The 21,686-nt window shown below is 38.3% G+C and overlaps 2 protein-coding genes across 8 annotated transcripts in view; one reads left to right on the forward strand and one right to left on the reverse strand.

Moving 5' to 3' along the window:
• Nucleotides 1-2,910, reverse strand: part of LOC139138067 (coiled-coil domain-containing protein 78-like) — a 38,054-nt gene extending 35,144 nt beyond the window's left edge. Inside the window, exons 1-5 of the mRNA XM_070706290.1 lie at nt 2,774-2,910; nt 1,743-1,963; nt 843-973; nt 388-534; nt 2-168 (exon numbers count right to left, since the gene is read on the reverse strand). Coding sequence (XP_070562391.1) covers nt 2-168; nt 388-534; nt 843-973; nt 1,743-1,963; nt 2,774-2,880 — 773 coding nt within the window. The 5' untranslated portion in view covers nt 2,881-2,910. The remainder of the gene's footprint in view (nt 1; nt 169-387; nt 535-842; nt 974-1,742; nt 1,964-2,773) is intronic.
• Nucleotides 2,911-7,380: 4,470 nt separating this feature from the next.
• The window catches only part of LOC139139093 (coiled-coil domain-containing protein 78-like), a 76,613-nt gene continuing 62,307 nt past the window's right edge, over nt 7,381-21,686 (forward strand). For 3 of the 7 annotated variants that reach the window (XM_070707860.1, XM_070707867.1, XM_070707865.1), the window contains exons 1-3: nt 7,381-7,615; nt 18,038-18,221; nt 18,808-19,037. In XM_070707860.1, coding sequence (XP_070563961.1) covers nt 18,106-18,221; nt 18,808-19,037 — 346 coding nt within the window. In that variant the 5' untranslated portion in view covers nt 7,381-7,615; nt 18,038-18,105. Of the gene's footprint in view, nt 7,616-17,315; nt 17,388-17,499; nt 17,704-18,037; nt 18,222-18,807; nt 19,038-21,686 lie in introns of those variants that run through there. The other 4 variants (XM_070707863.1, XM_070707866.1, XM_070707862.1 and 1 more) reach the window with 3 other exon arrangements.

Raw genomic sequence — 21,686 nt, forward strand, 5'->3', positions numbered from 1 at the left:
CCCATATTCCGTTTTGTCTTGCTTTGCCACATCAGGAGAAGTGACTTCTAAGGCAGAAAAAATATGCTCAATCCCTTCTTCTGAAGTGAGGTTGTCATTGATGCGGTCAAGCCAAATCTCAATGACAGCAAATAAAGACTTAGTTGAAAACAAGAAGTTATCATGTATCTGAAATCAGACAAGAAACTGCACAGTACCATCTTGTACATGTCTAACACTATACAGAGAATATAACAAGAACAGTACTATGATTCAGAAAAATATTTTTGAAACATTTTCTACATATATCCTTCTAATCCCTGCAAAAGAAACTTCTGATACCAACTTATGACATAAAACATTGTAAAACAAAATTATTGAAAATGAAATAAAAATCACAAAGCTCACATAATGTGTACATTTACTTACTGCCTCTAACTCTAAAAGCACAATTGACACAGCCTTGTTGACACCAGTAAATCTTCTATTTAACCATGCTTGTTTGAGCATGGCCAGGGCTCCCTGTGGTGTTTTCACGGGTACTCTTCTCACCCTCTGCAAATAATGAGAACTGATACACTGAATGTGAATGTCATGTATATATTAGTGATTTTGTAGCAGATTCTCTTAATTCATAAGAATAAGAGTGAAGTGACAAAGAATTCATGGGATGTCTTTTTGCTGTGTTATGTAGAACATGTTCCGGATACGTATCACGATAAGCAAACTTTGAGTTGCCTAAAATATGTACGGCTGCTCCAATATATTGTGACATATAGATATATCTCAGCAAAATGTACAGGAGAACTGAATCATGTCATCAAACTCCTACTATTGGACTTCAGTACCTAAGTAATACTCACACTTGTCAATTCTGGTACAGTTGTGCCAATTCTTTTCTTGTGATTGCCATCTCTGATTTCAAGCAAATCATTGACTTTATGTTTACAGAGTTCATACATCTCCAGTGTCACCATTGGTTTCACATTCTCACCTAGATGTATGAAAAAAGGGAATATTTTGAATATTTTGATTTCTGTAATCATACAGATTTACATCAGGTTGAGGTTAGCTAAGTATTCCAATCAGATTCAATATAAATAAGTGGATATGAACTTAATGATTAAATCTCCCTATGCCCGCTACATTTCTTATACCAAAATAACTTCAAAGACAATTTTGCATTATTGAGGTATAAATCATTGTATTAAAATTGAATGTACCCGCATGAATGCACACATGCATCCATAATGGTCAGATCCCTACAATTACAGAATAAACTAATGATAGGGCTCAATTATAGTCACCGTTATCTTGCCACTTTGTCAATGTGCATTTTGGTGTGCCATATATTTTAATTTTCTTCTCATTGGCATTTTACTAATATTTTAGGCCAGCATACCTGAGACAGATTTTTTAAAGTTTCACTCTAAAATCCCGCAACACAAGTAGCAGGTGCACCATTGCACATGGTGAACATGTATAGTGATCATGCTACTTGACAAATTTCACACTGTGGTATACATACTAGATAAGACATCAAATACTTTTCTAGAAATCCTTTGATCAAGAGTGAAAGATTTGCTCAATATTAATGGCTTTGAAAAATTCTTAGTCGATCTCTTTTGCAAAACAACTACCTCTCGATAGTCATGTCAACTTTAAGGCTCCATTGCAGCGGCCATGTCGAAATGAAACCCAGCCATTAACTGCTTTAAAAAACTTTGATGATAAATGTGTACACTAAGTTGGCTATCACTTACTACTTCTTGCTAATTTGGTAAAGGCATCTTCAAACACCATTGACAGGAGAGCTTTGGTTTCATCAGGTTTGCTTGATGTGTTACTGATGTTAGAGGTCTTTGGTGTCCTCCAATACATCAAGCAACTATTAAACCCTCGCACAAAGGTATTCAATAAAGGTTCAACTACCTTGTCAAATACATGGTGAGTGCTGTCATGTTCCCTGAAAATGTTTTGAAACCTGTATAACAGAGATAAGTGATTACAGTGAGCTGGACAACTCAATATTTTGAAAGCATGGATAACTTGATATATAAAAAATTTGAAGTGTAAAAGATTTTTACAAGGGTGCTGCCTCCGGCCTATCTGTTTTTGCTTTTACTTATGTAGTATTTGCTTCGTCATCACCATCAAACTTTGATTTCAATACAGAAAAATAATAAAACAATGCTCGTATAGTTTTTTTCGTATCTATCGAGCTTTAAGTTAAATGGTTCTGCAAAAGTAAATAGTGACACTCTGAATAGATTAAGGTGTTGCGTCAAAATCATTACAAAGTGCACTGATGCACTTGTAATGGTGACTATGCATTCACTTTATGGAACCTGAAAATTATGCTACTTGCCTTACTTTACCAAGTTTTGCCATGAAGCTCTATAATTCAAAAACAAACATTACAGTGTTCCACGTGAAAGACGCGTGAACTGAAGAGCAAAACATTCGCTCAAAAATTTCTGTGAATTTGAAAACTCTGAAATCGACTCGGTGACGACAGTCGAACTGCACCATTAGCTGTCGATGTCGTGCACCCAGTAGGTCTGTATAAACAGCTCAGAATTTAAAAGCGTTGTAGCTAGGGACATCGCCAGTTGATTGTTTTGAAAACAGTAAGAAAGCGTCAGACGCAAATGTAATCCCTTTGTACAATATTTTGAAATGTGTGTTGTGGGTGTGTGAACAAACAGTGTAGTTATCGGGACAGAGCAGACAGCCAAAATATATACTGGTAAACATAAGCAGAAAAAGCGTTCGACAAGTTGTTTCCACTCACTCGTGGCTGACAGTTCCGTCATCAGTGCTAAAGGTTGCCTGGCCAACCTGTTGTATTCCTTGAATTTCTTCTAGAGTCCGAAATCGAGCTGTAAGTTCGACATCCATGTTTGGTAGTACCACATCGATAGCGAGCAGACGACGACAACGAATTTTTTTAATGCGATATAGAGACTTCTGGGTAAGGGACTCCCTAGCTTGCGGTGCGTGTGCTCCCTAGGCCGAGCGTGGCAAATATCACTACCATTACTCCCGTAGGGAAAATCGCAGATTGTCGCATATTTCAAAAGCGAAATTCATTCGTACACGGGTGAGGGAGTTTGACCTCTATTCAATTAGTAAACTTCACTTTTGCACTTATTTTGTGACCACAAGTTCTTTGTGTGTAAAAAAAAGAAAAAAACCCCCAAAACTCTGCACACTCGTCAACAAATTTTAAAGTAACTGTTTCTAGCTCGTTCGCGTCCCAAATACAATTTACCGACAGTCACATTGTATCCTAAACCTTTCATTCATCAAATCATAAAGATAAAAAATATCATTTTTTAAATATGCTATAAGCGTCTACCTGCACTAACTACACCTGGTCATTTCACTCTCACCGTGTTGACGAAACAGCACTGAATACTGCAGTCTTCACGAGACGAAGTATTATCAGTACACTCGCGGGCAGACAACATTTCGCACTTTTGCAGCTACCCTCTACCACAGCTGTAGTGGAAGCGTCAAAGTCGTAAAAGTCAAAATCGGCCCGTAAAAGGTAGGAATCCCGTCTAAAGAAACATCACAGCTTTGGACACACAGCTAGCCAATAGTCAACATTTCAGCGACTGCAGGTGTTCTTGTGTACGGCTTAGTTCACAAGTACTGGGGGTTGAAAATTTTGGGGGTATAAGGTGACTTGAAAGTTTTGCTCTGCGTATAAGGGGGAGGGGAGATGGCCCTGAAAATATTTTGGTTCCCTGTTTTTTTACTTTTTCAGGTTCCATAGTTTGGTAGGTAGGCTAACTCAATGAAAAATAAATTAGACTTTATGTTATCCAAGGGTTCTAATGTTTCTACTAATAATTAAACAAAATCTAGAACCACTTTGTCGCATTTCATGACTTTTACTTCGAAAATAATTAACAATAATATAAATGCCTGTGAATTTTCATAAGTAAAAACAACAAATATGTCTAGTTATGGGGCAGAAGTTGCAACTGTTGATATTTTTTATGCAATACAGTTTCTTGTTGTCTCCCTACAGTATGCCGAAACACACAATATTCAGTTTGTTGACAAAGTCTGTTTTAACACTATTAGCGATAACTGTATTCAGACTGAAAGCCATTGATATAAATGCACCGTATGTATATGCAGGCTGTATTTGCAAGCTGAATACTGGACAATTCAACATGCCGTAGGGAGTAGGCTAGAACAAGAACACAGTTGTGTAAACTGAACAATTGTCAAACTTAACAAAGTTAATATAGCTACTGCCCTGCTACTACCTATATACGGGCAGTATAACTGTCACTGTACACCGGCAGTGGTAGAATGTATCATACTCACCATTCACTGGTGAGATTCAACCAGACTCACGGTGGCGTTGGTCAGAATCAGCCAGACTTGTTGTTCACTGGCATGATGGGAATCAATCTGGCTAATTGTCACCAGTGAATGAAGAGTCTAGCCGATTCTCAATAATGAACGGTGTCTAGTTGACTCTCATCAGTAAAATAACCATTCTGACTAGGCTTGGTGAGAATTTCCAGTCTCACCGGTGAGAATCTGTTACCACCCTTTATTCTCACCAAAGAGAGCAATTCTCACTGCTCACCAGTGAAAATTAAAATGTCTGACTGACAGCAGTGACAAAGAGATTCTCACCAATTGCGAGAAAGCGTCACTTTCTCTCTCCAGTCTCGCAATATAAGTGTGTTTGGGGGAGGACTTGAAAAAAATTGATCAAATACCCCATCTATTTAAGAACTGAGGGGGATCTGAAAAACAAAAGATTTCAGCCCCCCCCCGGGGGATCTGAAAAACAAAAGATTTCAGCCCCCCACCATTATTTGTGAACGCAACCTAATGCGAAAAATCGAAAGAAAGGAAACAAAAACGTTTTTCATAAAGGCAGAGGGGAAAAATTAGGCCTGATGCTGACAAAAATGTAATTGTGGTATCATTTTATTGAGAATTGTCTCTCAGACATACAAGTAGTCTTCGGGACGGTAACAGCACATGTATATGTACAGTCGGGGAGACCTGAAAATTTATTTTTCGCTGCCCCAAGAACGTAACCAATCCACCGAAAAAAGCAATATTGTGACACTCATTTTGCAGGGCCTATCTATAACTTCCTCCCATGGATCTGTTGTAGGCTTAGTTAAGTTCGGTTTTACAATCTTCTCCCGCTAAAGTTGTCTAATCGTTGGGGGGTCGCAGCTAGCCTATGGTCGAGCATCGTACCAGTTAGCCTACAATTTGAGCTCGCAAGATAATTTTGACTATAAATATGTGTGTGTTTTAATATTGACACTAGCATTATGCCAATAATTCGTTTTATTTACTTATTGAAACGTTCATTTTACCAATAAAAGTGTTTTTTTTCGTTACTTTTAACAACTATCCTGCTTGTTATGATTTAAAATATTTACTTATCGGTACGATGATCTTGTCAATATGTATTCGACATAAATTGTTGGCACGATCACTACGCTAATGAGATGTATTTTTCTCGTATTTCAGTAATTATCTTGTAAATAAAGTCATCTATTTAATGTTTAATTGCAAGATGATAGTTCTTATAAAAATACCCCTGTTTGACACGATTATCCTACAGATAACAATACCGCGACCCATAACTCAAATTTCATGCTTCAGGCCTGGCAGGATAATGTTGCAAATAAGCGGCTGTCATTTACACCATCGTTTTCCTAGTGTATAGTACTTTTTAAAAGTCTACGCAAACAAGAGTGATCCTCTTCCCATAACTCACGTGAATGTATGAAATTTGTTAAATGAAAATCCCTAAACGTGTATGAATGATACTATATAGCAGGAAGTATTTTAAAAAAGAGCTTGGCCGCAGACTATAATTCATTTTATCCGTGACATTTTTAGGCAAACCGAATTTTAATGTCGAAATCAAAGAAGCAATTACTAAATATCGTCATATTTCTTTCCGTTCGTGATTGTCGTTTTAGAGTTGGCATATCCAACATCGGATTTTACCAGTAACGCCATGCATTACGCGCCAGCTTATATTTGATGATGATATTGGAGAACTAAACGCGTATTGGCTCGAAATCCAGATGCATTGTTCGCACACAGTCACCTGTGATCACAGGGGAACTTGAAGGAAATCAGTCCCCTGGGGTGGGGAGGGAGGGTTTTTGTGCAACGGTTTACCATATCTGATTTTATTAATTTTGACTGTGATATTTCAAATAAAGAGTTCAACTCCAAACCGTCTGACTGCTTTCTTTATTACTACAAGTAATTTTATTAATTTTGACGGTTCCACAAAAATGTTTCTCTCTCTCCAAACCAGAAAAATGCCTGGCCGCAAAATGTATCGCGCACCTAGCGCAATTTAAATTTTCGAATGCGTCCTCAAATTCTAATTATGTGAAAATTGCTTGAAAACGTAATTTCCTTAGTTCTGAAATCCGTAACAAAATGCAATTTAGACATAATCTATCATGTCTTTCTGTGATTTCCACATCGAAATATGGTTGGCCTAAAAGTGCCACGGATTTCATAAACATTCAGTGATCATTTATCAACTTCATGTATTGCAGAACTAAACCGTGATGTAATACGAAATATATAATATATCGATACATATAAATGATGTATCATAGTTATGATATTCATGTAATATTCCTGTGTCTAATCCTTATGCGCCTGTGAGCTGCACAGTAAGTGAGACTACCCACAATTCCCCTTGATTTGTGTGCTCAGACATTATTTGCTAAAGGCTTCTTCAATTTTATCAGTTTCTGAACAATTTGAAACTTAAAATTTAAAATTAGAATTATTGGTTAAAACTATGGTCCAAAATTATTGATTATGTTAAAAATTCAGGAGTAAATTGAATAAGAATTCCACGTTTGAAGGTGCTTAAAATTGTACACTTGTCAAGCAAAAGTTATCAGCAACTAAGATGGTCTCATCATACCACCTGTCAGACATGCAAATTTCCTTTGTTATAAACATTCAAAAAAATCAATACCCTTTCTTTTGCCATCATAGATGCAACTTATTCCCTTAGTTTCCTGGAAAATATTGCATATGGCTGTCAAACAACTATGTTGACAAAATCACAAAATTGCTATCTCCTCCGCGGAAAAGGGGTTGATCTTCTCATTATTCACAGTGAGAAATTAGAGAATTATGATTATCAAAACTATGGTCCCGGAATTTCAAAATATGGACCAAGCTGTTCTGTGTAGAGAAGAAATTTGCTTCAGTTCAGTGAGTGATCTCCGTGTGTACGGATCGTGGAGAATTGTGGGTAGCCTCACTAACTGTGAGCTTGTGTATGTATGGATTGTTTTACTATACGATGGATTTTTTGTCGTAGAGGGCGGATTTAATGAAACTGCGCAAGCGCATTTCAATTTGACAACCTAACATGGCGGCATAGCAATCGATGTAAACAGTATTCAGTTCTGACCCCATTGTTGCCTCTACTTACCTCAGTGTACCAATCACTACATCGATCGACCGCGCTAACACAGGTAAGCGACACATGTTATCAATAAGGAAAGAAGTTTCGTCGAATGAGATAAGCGACAGAATCGATCAGACGCCATTGTGAGTTCCTGTCACACGAATACCGCCAAGGATTAACGTAAGTCGTACACATCATACAGTATATGAACATGGACGATATGTGGTGTTTTGTTCGATCAATACCTCTTTACATGGCTGAGTAAACGAAGGGATGCCATTGTTCCCTTGAATGTAGCCTGATGTGTAGATCGATACACAAATGAAATGTCAGATGTGTTGGTTTCACGACTTTGTGACTTTCTGTTGGTGTATGTCTTGTGTTGTACGTACTACTATGGTTCGACGTTCGATAGAAATTTCATTGCTGTCTGCCCATATGTAGTCCTGCGGCCGTCCTGGAACTGCACTTGCCAGATACTAAATCTGCAAATTAACTTTCAATGTGACATAATTCATTGGACTAGACAATAGTTATTCTGAATGTGTAGACAGTTGTACATTAACAAGGTACACCAAAAGTCCAAGTGTAGAAAAAATAAAACTGAAATAACTCTTTCCTTTAATTCATAAATATTGTCTTAATATCACTCAGGTCCATTTCCTATTTTTCACTAAGAATATATGAATTATATGATCAGATATTCCAAGTTTTTTTTGTATTGACAAATTCAAACATTTGTTTGTCTCGATTAAAGTCATCAGAGATATGCATTGCTGTTGCCATGGTGATTAATGGTTCACAAGCAATACTATTAGGCTTACCTACTCAAGGATCAACTGTACTTGATGTTGCCAGGCAACAGACCCCTGTAACTACCCTAGTATCTTGGCACAGATATCTACCAGGCGCCAAATGTAAAATAATTATTTTACACATTAGAAGAACATATTCATACGAAAAGGGTGTATTTGCATGCATTTATCAATAAAAAAAACTACTATAGCATAAGTATAAATAAATCAATACAGACATAAGTAAATACATATATGAGTGAAAAAACATACACATATGTGAACCAATTCACACAAGACATGAAGACAGACACATACATACATACGTGCATACGTACGTGCATACATACTTACATACGTACGTGCATACATACATACATACATACATACATACATACATACATACATACATACATACATACATACATACATACATACATACATACATACATACATACATACATACATACATACACAAGCCCATATGCACTCATGCACTCACGCACGCACATACATACGTGCATACGTACGTGCATACATACATACGTACGTGCATACATACATACATACATACAAACACACATACATTCATACACACATACATGCACTCACGCACGCACGCACATACATACATACATACATACATACATACATACATACATACATACATACATACATACATACACAAGCCCATATGCACTCATGCACGCACGCACGCACATACACACACACCCACACACTCATATACATACATACATACATACATACATACATACATACATACATACATACATACATACATACATACATACAGGATCGAAAAGTTTACATGAGGGGGAACGAAATACGCATGCGTATATCCACTCGCACACACACACTGCTACTCGGAAAAGTTTACATGAGGGGGAACGAAGTACGCATGCGTATATCCACTCGCGCGCACACACACACACACAACAAACACAATACACACACACTGCTACTCTCCCTGAGATACACACACTGACGCAACGATCTACAGGCCACACACTACATCGTGCCACACCGGGGAGCCCACTCCTAACCCGGACTCTACGTACCTCGCGGCGTCGAAGGCTAGTGACGATGACAAAGATGTGCGACACTTTTTCTCTTTCTGGCCTTTGTGTCGTGAGTCGGGTTCGTACAGGGCTTTACACAGTGAGTAGCCGGCCTGAGTAATACTACACTGCTTAGAGGCCCCGTAAGGGTTTCTGACTTAATGGTACCTGCCGGCGAAGTTCTGCGGGGGTTAACGGCCCAACCCAGGCCAATAAAACACTGGGAGTCGTGTATTACAGCTCTCTGCCATTCGGCTTATATTCTTTAATGGTTAAATACAGCATTCAACAGGAACTACAGCAACAGCTTACTGGAACTAAAGCAACAGCTTTACTGCTAAACTCTCTGCTCTCTAAACTCTCAACTATTAAACGACAGAGGCAGTCGATTGTAAGCTTCATGCAAGGCACTGCACGTTGTGACCGATGGTACGGAGATCAAGTTTGCTGAATGATTGAGAGAGAAAAACATATATGAATAAAAATTCAGCACTTCACCATGTTGTAATCATTGACTAGTCGTTTCTTCCATTATGTAGTATAATGAAAATTTCGTTGAAAATAAATGACGGGACCACAGTCCCTCTATCCACTGTGACGGGACTGATTCTGCTCCGTCTACTCAAACGAAGTTTTGTGTACGGCCAGCTACGCTGCAGGCAACACAGCCTATCAACTTCGCATATCGTTGCCGTACGGCGTGATTGAAAACGCTAAGAGGAAAAATCATATCTTGAATGCAGTACAAAAGTCTTACTTATTAAATTTAAAAGTATTTCAAAATAATATCGAACGTAACGGGTATATAATCCTCACAAGGACTACAGTAGTACAACAAGTATCGGCTAGCTGCGATGCGATGGAAGTTCAAACACAAGAGAGAGCCCGGCCTCACTGCAAAGTCGTCCCCTGCGCACCCGGCCCGACAGCAAACTAACCTCTTGGTTTGATTCTGTTGTTTATATTTTTGTATAAAATTCATGATACATATCTGACTTTCACAACTGTACAATTTGCTCAGGCTGTAGTCTACAGACGATCGGAGGGAGCAAGGCAGGCCCCAAATTTGCATGGACAATGCCCGGGACAATTATAGACGCAGCTCGATGAGAAAGTCATTCACATAAACCTAAATGAAGTGATCAATACAAAACTTTTAAACATCACTGGTTCTGAAAATTTATGATCAACGGTTCTGACCTACGGAATTTACACTGCGACGTTGTTTTTTGTGTGTTTCGCCAGCTACTAGACCTGTAAGGCTGTACTACATGGAGGTAGTGGACTGCACAAGTGCAGCGGGGCAGGGCCGAGATTGGTGTGGGGCCTGCAGCAAGGTAAAATTGACAGCGTCCATTGCAGAATGCCCGCGTGTTATCCTTTGTCGTTTGGGAGGAAATTTACCGCTGTATTCAGAATGCCTTTTACCAGTATAAAAGCTCAGTAACTGATGCATCAAGAGCCAAGAGTCTGTAAATTTCTTAGCAGTAGCTCCATTGTTTTTTTCTAAATTTTCGCTGAGATACAGCATGCAGCAGTGCGTATACTGGTCCCGATCGTTCTGACTCAGGCGTTCACAGCTGTTTAGGGAGCCGTCATTATTTACGATCTGGGGGTCGTAGGAATTACATTAGAAACTCTGAAATTTTGAGTCGCACCCCAGCCAACCATGATGACTTTGAGTTACCCTCTCTCTAACAGAAAGTTTGGCTTACCTAGGCCCATGTAATAATATGTAGATATAAAAGCTCATCTAATAAGCAGTCTCCGACCATATAGTATTGTTAAATTTGCATGGGTAGCATGTCATTATGGTATGGTTAAATGTCCAAATGGTTGTTGAACTCAAGTCAAATAAAATATACATTTCTATGATAATATAAAGGATGAATTCACAACAGTTCAGTTTTGTCCTAGAGCCAGTGTACTTATAGTGATATCTGTCGAGAACATTTCTCCATGACCCAGCCTCTCCTTCCAACCCTGGTAACGACTGCAGAAAACTACTGTGTGACATCATCATCACCATTGTTTATCCTCATCTTTAATGTCGCTGGTGCCATTGCGTACATGAACAACGATATCATTCTCATCGTCACTATCTTCTCTTTCATAATAAGTATTGCTAGTAGTAGCACCTACTTGTAGTTTTTTGCCTTGCTTCATCTAGTTGATATTTATTTGTACTGTTAGAGTATTTATTTTCTTTTTATTTAATATGTATCAGAGTAAAATATATATAATCAACTAATCATTATGTCATTGAGGACAGAGTAAGACAAAGAAAAAACATTTTGAGCACCCCCTTATAACTTTCAATTTTTGAATGACCCCCAGGTCGTAAATACTGACGGTTCCCTTACTTGCTGCCAAAGGCCATCGCGTTCACTGCATTCGACAGCCTACCATACATTGCCAAACTATGTTGCTTCGATTTGGCAATCACCTTGCCGCTTAAGCGACAATCAGCTGAAATTTATTACTTCAAGTTACTCAATTTTGATAGCTATTTGCCTACAGAAGTGAGCCAAGTGTATATAGTGTCATCTTGATTTTACATCGGTACCCGGAGTTCTAAGTGACCAACTGCTCGATCACCTACGTTGGATTGCTACCGTACTTTAATAAAGTGAATCCAGTCAAAGAAGGCACGAGAGACTGTCGACAGTCTACAGATCAGTGTGTGTGTGTGCGAGTAGATATACGCATGCGTATTTCGTTCCCCCACATGTAAACTTTTCAGAGCAGTGTGTGAGTGTGTGTGTGTGTGTGTGCGAGTAGATATACGCATGCGTATTTCGTTCCCCCTCATGTAAACTTTTCCGAGTAGCAGTGTGTGTGTGTGTGCGAGTGGATATACGCATGCGTACTTCGTTCCCCTCATGTAAACTTTTCGATCCTGTATGTGTGTATATGTATGTATGTATGTATGTATGTATGTATGTATGTATGTATGTATGTATGTATGTATGTATGTATGTATGTATGTATGTATGTATGTATGTATGTATGTATGTATGTATGTATGTATGTATGTATGTATATGAGTGTGTGGGGTGTGTGTGTGTGCGTGCGTGCGTGCGTGCATGAGTGCATATGGGCGTATGTATGTATGTATGTATGTGTGTGCGTGCGTGAATGAGTGCATATGGGCTTGTGTATGTATGTATGTATGTATGTATGTATGTATGTATGTATGTATGTGCGTGCGTGCGTGAGTGCATGTATTTATGTATGAATGTATGTATGTATGTATGTATGTATGTATGTATGTATTTATATATGTATGTGCGTGCTTGAGTGCATGTATGTATGTATGTATGTATGTATGTATGTATGCACGTACGTATGTATGTATGCACGTACGTATGCACGTATGTATATATGTATGTGTCTGTCTTCATATGTCTTGTGTGAATTGGTTCACATATATGTATGTTTTTTCACTCATATATGTATTTACTTATGTCTGTATTGATTTATTTATACTTATGCTATAGTAGTTTTTTTATTGATAAATGCATGCAAATACACCCTTTTCGTATGAATATGTTCTTTTAATGTGTAAAATAATTATTTTACATTTGGCGCCTGGTAGATATCTATCATGGAAATCTCAGGATGCTAAACTTCTCTTTTCAAAAGTCATCTCAGCCTTAGATTCAAGTTAGTGTTCTGAAGTATTCAATTTCATTTGAATTGGTGTCACATCTCACAACTGATTTCTAAAATCATCTGCATCAATTTTAGAGAATATTCTCAGACATTTTAGCACTGTGTGAAAAGGAAAAAAAAGGAAAAAAACACTTATTTTTTCATTATTTTTTTTTCTTCATAAGTCTTCTACTGTGCATGTGACTCACCAAATGGATAAATTCCCTATCTTTGCTACCATGTTTAACTTCCACAAACCTTGTTGTTATGGTACTATTTATGCTGGAAAAGTTATTTATGTGATTCTTCTTAAGTGAAGTGCAATATTGACCCAATGTCAAGTGGTTACTTTACTGCAAGTGTCATGCTCAGTCCAAAAGCAACAAAATCTTAATTACATGAGTAGAAATAATTCAGCGGTATTGCATATCTACTGCAGCTTTTAGCAAAGCTACTGGTGGCGCCTGAGACTTTAGGCAATGGGATTTGCTTACTTTACATTCCCGGTTCGAAAGACTTTGTAAAAGGAAACTCAATTTTACTATTGATACATTCCCTTTGTGTTGTAAAAAACCTAAAGCAGGTCATTATTTTTAGTCCTTTGGGCCTTTGGCCCAAAGTACTAATGTGATGACGCGGCCTCTGTTGTTGCATACAGTGGGCCGTATGCTGTGGACGCAGGTATCTCAGAAACGCTTCAGTAACTTTTTCTGAAATTTGGTCTGGTGGTCACTTTGGCATGTATCTCAAACGGTCTTTTTTCTTTTTTTGATTGAATCATTTTAAAGTCACTTTTTTAGCTTTTTTGTGAAAACCACTATTTTCAATTTTTCCTCAAAACCACTGATTTGATTATTGTGATATTTGGCATGGGTGTTCGTATAGTTGAAATGCCGTCAGAAATGTTCAAAATTTGGTGATACATGCCTTGTATTATTTTTAAACAATATTTTTATCCATTTTTATTTTATATTTACTTGATTTTGACTCGCTTCGTTAAAGCTACCGTCTGCGCATGCGCACAACTCTAGGACAAAATCTGAGTTGAGAATCGAATCGGACGCCATCTTGTTTCTCGGTGTGGGCACATTTTTTACTTTGTGAACGTTTCACTGTGCATTTCAATATATTCTATAGTTATGACGTTGACAGTGATGCACTTTTGCGGCTGTCGTGTATTTTTTGGTACGAAAGGCGCCTTTGATCGACTGAAGAATGATGGTACCGGCAGGCATATCAGTTCTACTGAGGAAGTAATCCACTGGCCGCATAGGTCAGGGACTCACTTAGGGGAGAACCACTTGATTTGTGGGGGGGGGGGGTATGGAGGATTTTGAGAAAAAAAATTGTCACCAGGTGAAATAAAAGAAAAAAATAAGCCTGTAATGGCTTGAGAAAAAAAATTCTCATAACAGACAGAAATAAATAAAAAAGGAATTGTCATAATGCAGTTGAAATGAGCAAAATTTTGGAAATTCATTCTCATGTGTTCTTTGCTAGCATGCTGCCATAGGCAGCGCAAATGTTTTTACCACAAGCAATTCTCATGTTTTTTTTTTTCCCAGCACTTATGATATAAGCATTCACTACTTTACACCTCAGTGCACTCGATGTTTTCCTTCCCTTTTCTGACCCAAGAAATCATATTTCTGGATTTCTGTTGCAATATCTCAATGGTACAGGCAATATCTAGATGGGACTATTTGACTTCTGTACATTGTGGAAATTGAAAACACAAGACAGGAGTCAATAAACTAGTGTAAAAACCAATATATTATTCTCTCAACATAAATATGTTAGAAAGATTACAAGTTGTCAAAGAAAAATTGAGGAACAACAAATATAATGAAATACAATGTGTGAGCCTTGTTTCTCTGACCAAAAAGATAACATCTCCCCTGAGAACTTAAAAGGAATTGACTGATATAAAGAAAAGCAGGTATAGTACTGATCACTGTTGATTTGCCAAAAAAGTGTTCTATAATTTAAAGTTGTATATATACTAGACTTTCCATTTTGTTTTCATTCGTTGGAATGTAAAATGAATATATAAAACCATCCTGTGATATGTGAAACACTGGCTTAAATTTGAAAAATTGCACTGCTACTCCATTTGATAAAAAATTGATGCAGGTGTGACAGTTGAAATTAAAAAATGCTGTCTCTCTGACAAAAAAAGTTCCCATACCCACTTCCTGCATACCCCCCCCCCCCGAAATCAAATGGGTCTCTCCTTAATATGCGCATGCGCATATAACAAGTTAGCGTTGTTTTGCAAGGACCAGCTCCTGGCACGGACTTTGAAAAATCAAACCGACTCTGTCTTGTTTCTCGGTCTCGAAGCTTTTAGCATTTATTTGATGATGTTTTGTAAATATGAAGTTCACGGTGATTGTATTTTTGTTGCTGTCATGTATTTTTTTGGCACGAAACGCTCCTTCGTTACCGGCGAATCCATTGCTTTAGCGAGGCAATCCCACCGGCGGCCCGTTAGTAATAGCTGGGTGAGAGCGAGAGAATTCGCTCTGTCCTTCTACCTCCATGTCATAACAAACTAGCGTCGTTTTATGTTGATGTACTGTCCTTTCGACACAGCGATAACTTTAAGTTTTCTGTTGCTTATTTTGGGTAATTTCGACAGTTGTGCATTGATTTTGACATCATTGTTGAAGACAGTGTGTGCTTTAGACTGTCGACAGTCCTCGTGCCTTCTTTTGACCGGATCCGGAGTCACTTGCGGTAGTAATCCAACGTAGGCGATCGAGCGCCGAAGCATCATTGTTGAAGACAGTGTGTGCTTTAGACTGTCGACAGTCCTCGTGCCTTCTTTTGACCGGATCCGGAGTCACTTGCGGTAGTAATCCAACGTAGGCGATCGAGCGCCGAAGGCGCAAGGTCGAGTGCCGAAGGCACGAGCTTGTATAAATACCGAAAGCTACGCGAGACCAAGCAGTACAAGCGACTGGCGAGAGTCTATGTGTGCTTATGTTGACCGATTTACGCGCACTTCAGATCACGGCATAATCCGACATGGTAATTTGGCATGATCATCAGATCATACATGATCCGAGATTGCACTTTAGCAAGGTCACGATAACTAATGTTGTTTGTTTCACTGTGGTTTAATACCTATAGGGCCTATTTCCACTAAAAGACTATTAGAATTTCCTCCTGGCTACTTTGAAGTCGTGCACTGGCATGCATGTAGTTGTCAACATCACTATGCTTGAATGTAGTAGACTCTTACTATGAATATATCGACTGTCACTGCATATTGCATATGTGTGCAAGTCACTCCATATCATATCAAAAATGTAGTATTGCGACGTTTGAGCTGCCACAAGCCAGAATTTACAGTTTATGAGAAAGTTATCTTACATGTAAAACTCAGTTCTACTGTGAACAAATGCAAGCTATGTTGCTTAACTATGGTGAATAACATAATATTTTGTACCTATCACCGTGTCAGAAAATCAGAAGGAAACAACCACTCAGACAAACTCTGGTCAGGATGATACTGTCCAATTTTAATATGTCTCTCGGCACACACTAGATACTCATGACTGTAAAACAACATTTCCATATAATTGTATATTCAGTTTTTATATTTAGTTTGCTTCTATGTCCTTCCCTGCACTACATAATTCAAAATTAAATATTGTTTTTGGCCTATACATACTTGAGGGGTAAGCTTTTTTAGTCTAATACATTAAAGATGCACTGTTGACCTTCAGAGTCCAAACTTTTTATCATTGTATTGTAGATAGTTGTACACTCCAAATACTAAGTACAAGTGTGGTGAGTGTAACAAGCAAATGTTTTTTAGTCAATGGCCCAAATTTATTTTCTATTTGATGGACAATAAATACATGTGTAATCAATGCCAACAATCCAGTTTAAGTAATTTGGTTTAGATTAGCCATTGTCCATTATATTACAATAGTTTGTGGCTAAATTTTCTCCCCTTCTGTATCATATAAGTTCACCGTTTCCTGTTTTAGATATTGTTAATCCTATTGAGTTCCATCTCTTATTCTTGATTCACTTTCACATTACTTTCATTTATGTCCAAACAATTTGACTTTTTGCCAGATTTCACATTTATGGCAAATAATAAACAGTAAGGAGGCACAAAGGACGTCGGTGCCCCCGGGCCCCATGTTTTTATTGTTTAGGAAAATACTAGTCCCACTTTTTAAATCATTAAATTAAAGAAAGAATAAATATTACTAACATTCTTGTTTATGTGTCTCGTTGTTTCTCAGGCAACATTTCCTTCATTTAAGATTTTGCTTGTTTGACTTCAGGCTCTACAGAAAGTTACAAGCTTAAAAAAAGTATGGACCACATCTTTTAGCCTTTCAAGCAACCTGTTGAACATAATTATACTTTTCAATTGAATAAACTAGTGGAGGGAAAGGGACAGTAAGTCATGTTTACTGAACAATTAAAGAAAAATATTCTTGACACAAATACTCAAGTAATCATACACTCGCAATCTACTTTGAAACACTTTGTGTATGATTCTCTTTTACAGTAACCTCTGCTTCCCCTTTACTGGTGGAGGCCTAACTCAGTCTCACCATTGTACAGCAGTGTTTCAGTCGCACATCTGGAAGATGCAACAATTTTAAGGCATCTACAAGTGCATCCAACCTAGATGTAGGGCAGTGGGCTTCGACAAATTTACATGTACTTGGCACTGTTTTCAAAAAATTCAGAAGAAATTATTTTTTTTCAGGTAAAATTTTTATAACCTGTGCAAGACAAAACTTACATGATTCACTTACTATAAATTGTGTACCAGTAGATCTGAAAAGTATCGCCCTTTATTAAACATGTTGCAAAACTTGTCTTTTTCAAAAATTAACAGAAATAGAAATTCGTGTTCCTAGTCTCTGAAGCAGTGGTAGCCTACCAGTATAAAAATTGAAAAATGCAATTCCCTTGTTCGAAAGTATTTCCTTCTAGAGTACTCAGAATATTTATGAGAGGAAGTATTGTGAAACGGAGGAGACTATTCTTGTTGGATGAAAATAATGCAATTAAGATTTGTGCTATCTCTTTTGATACAGATTCATTCCGTAAAGTTTACAAGTGATTCATGAACCAACTAATTTCAACACGTTTAGACTAAATTAAGATGAACATCGAGACAGTCGCTCGAATACGCCCTTCGGTCCGGGGTGAGGGTCCCCACAATGTGAACATCACAGGACACCACAGGATTGTGGGACAAGAAAGCGGTCATGGACACAGGTAAGTAGGTGTAAAGTCAGGAGGGATCTTCTCATTGATAGGCTGGTAACATAACTTTCAATAGGGAAACTAGTCCCAATTGTATGAAGTGATGTCATACAATGGTTAATCATATTTCTGTCCATTCACACAAAGGCCAATGAGCATTGTTTAGATATTTGGAGCGATATAAATTTTTTAGATGTTAAATAGATAGAAATGCCTTCCCAGACTCCATTGCACAGTCCCTGTATAAAGCCAAGTGATACTTGTATTGAAACTTAAGTACCTGCAGTTCCTGTAAAGAATGCAATATATTGGCAATATCACTCTACCACATTGCCGGGCATAAACAGCTGTACATTCTTGCAGCCATACAGACCTAGTTGATATTGACATTTACATGTATAACTATGGTGTGCACTCTGTATAGTACGTAGATTCAAACAGAAATTCAACATGTACAATGACTTACAGAATATGATTTATATCATGTTCATTGCATGCTCCATGACCATACTTATGCTTTATATGTTCATATCATAGTCTTTTGGGCGTGATTAAAGTCTTCCAGATCATTACATTTCTATTTCTTTGATTTATTCAGTTACCAGATGATCTTCAAGCAAGACTCTTCAAACTTTGACGTATACAGGAAGTCAGTTGAGCCGATGCTCAATATATTCCTCACTGGCTACAACTGTTCCATCCTGTCAGTGGGAGAGAGTTATTCCGGGAAATCATACACCTTGACTGGGGAGAGCACCAATAAAGCCGGCATTGTTCCAATTTTCCTGGATGCACTCTTCAATAAGTTAGATGATGGCAGGAGAGCAGGTGGGGAATACTTTCGTATCAACAAAATAGATACAGTGCAGAATTGGTCTTTTCACATGATTTCTTTGTATATGGTATACTTGATATGTGTTTGTTTCTGTGTTTATACATATGTACCGATACTTAGTTTGTGCATTGACCCTTGAACATGGGTCTATAATTTATGCGTGTGCAGTGTACAGTGTATGTGTATAATACAACAGCAGACAAAGACATTGAGAATTATGGCATCCTTGTCCATATTCCATTGTAGCATAGACAGCAGAAAAAGTTTCTGTGGATGATTATTGTTAGAAATAACAGATAAAAAGGGTTCATCTGTCAGCCTCTTCAGCTTACATTTTTGTACATTTCAGCAACTACATGTAATGTATGTCATTCTTTTGTGCGCATTGATGGCTAGTACATGCACATCATACAGGGTCAATCATTTCGATGATAACTCCCGACGCTTTGTTGCCTGTGCATTGTTCAAACCTGTCGTGAGCATTTCAGAAATAATATTTAGCAACAGCAGTTGTTAGATGAGCAAAGTAGAAGAATACTGGCAAAACCAAAATTTCTACCTTGGTTACAAAAACCTGTATGTAGTACAGCTCCCTTTCGAGCTATGTGAGAGGTCTGAAATCGGCAGTCTGCGCCCCCAAACTGCGCTAGCGCATTTCAATTTGCGCTATCAATCTGCGCTCCCATTCTGCGCTATCGATCTGCGCCCCTGTTTTGCGCTCTCTATTTCTCCAAACCATATGTGCTGTGAAAACGACCCAACTAGCACAAGAACGTACTACGTCGATCATGATTTTACTATTTCCATCATTTGATTTTTTGATATGACATTGGATCGAGATATGGTGCTGCAGGCCGTTAGGGAGCTGCATTTAGGACCCTGGTAGCGAGTCCTGTATCATCGATGGCTGCCAGACCTACGTGGAGATAGAGTTGACCTTTCAAAATTCTGCCTTCCCGACATACACCTACGTACTTTTTTGACTCTTCCAAACATGTAAACTACATGTATGAGTGTGATAGAAACGACACATGTGCAACCACTTAACTTAACCAAGTATCCGCGGTTTGAAACAGTCCCGCATTTACGTCCCTCGGACTGGCACTGTCGCTCTACAAACCCTCGCCCGTCCGCTCATTCATTGACTCGGATGTGATACATTGTGAATGAAATTCAATTTTATGAAATATAAATATTGTAGAATCAGTAGACAGTCCCCTGTAAATCAAATAGGTGTGTACATACAGGTTCAGTAAGGTTGTACTTTCACTCGGCCGCTAGTTGACAGGTTCACAATCGATGTGATTGTGAGTGCACTGAACAGCTAGGACGTATGTGTTGTCATGCTGAACTGTGGCCCACGGTTAGTGGTTTTCAATGTTAAAACTCATTGAAGTGCAAATATGTGCATAAAACTAGCCGTTAAAGGATGACCGGTCGATGAAAATACGAAAACTTTCCATGCAATATGCATTATTCACGCCGACACGGCTTCATCAACTGTCCCCGTACTAAAGGAAGATGACACACGTATTTTATTCAACATATTCGGTCACCTATCCGGTAATGACGTAGCGCACGATCTCCTTCAAATGTTTTACTAGCCAAGCCTTTTTAATGAGCTTACTGTTCTGACTGAGAATTTAAAATAAGTTCGAACTAAATTTAACTTATTCCAACTTAAAGTCGACCGTACATCGGTAGATCCTGCATGTAACGCTTGGCTGACGGACATTGATCGGAGCGCAAGGGAGGGGCGGGGGTGGCCCTATATACCGGAAGGAAGGAAGTAAACCAGTTCAAGTGACCTGAAAATGTACTTCCAGATGATTACAAGACGCTTGCGATGCTTGATCTCGACCAACATGCCACGATTTTCGTTGCTCGATAATCCGGTCCTACAATCTCTCCAAAACAAAACGAAAACTGCCAGGACTTTCTTTTGGGGAAAGTGTTGGGTCACATCGTACCGGGAAATTCCTGAAATATTACTAAAATGGCAAACTATCAGCTAAAATCGGTACTACAAGAACACATATAATTAAAGTTTGAAAAAATAATACGAGTCAATCTCTCCCGTTGTAGGAAAGGGCGACAGGTTTGCAGCGCGGTGCAAAAGCTATTAATTATAAGAAATACAACAAACATTTTATGTTGTCAAGAGTTAGATGTGTTCGTTTCATCTTGAGGTAGAAAAATACAACCGATGTCGGCGCTGACATGAACTTGACAGTCATTTTTCACAAAGAACATGCATAAATTGCCGCGCGAGACAGGAAGTAGACAACGTGAGTCAAGAACAAGTGAATGTCCAACGCGATCGCACGACGACAGCACACAGGTCTCGATCGGATAGCCTTTTTTACACAAGTTTCGACATCTTCATCTTGACTGTGAACTCTGGTAACCAGATTGTAACTGTTGAGACAACAGTATACAGTTAATCTACTAGTTAAACATTCGAAAATTGGATTTAAACTAGGTTTAGCAAAGATGTGGTTGCGGTTTTAAATTGCCGTCTCCGGTATAGAAATAAATACATGCACCACGGTGTTTGGGTCAAGTAGGGGTAACTTTATTACTACTACTAGTACTAGTCAAAAGTCTATATTCCACAGAGTGCCGTGACCACCCCCCAAAAT

Source organism: Ptychodera flava, chromosome 8, assembly GCF_041260155.1.
Source record: "Ptychodera flava strain L36383 chromosome 8, AS_Pfla_20210202, whole genome shotgun sequence".
NCBI lineage: Eukaryota > Metazoa > Hemichordata > Enteropneusta > Ptychoderidae > Ptychodera > Ptychodera flava.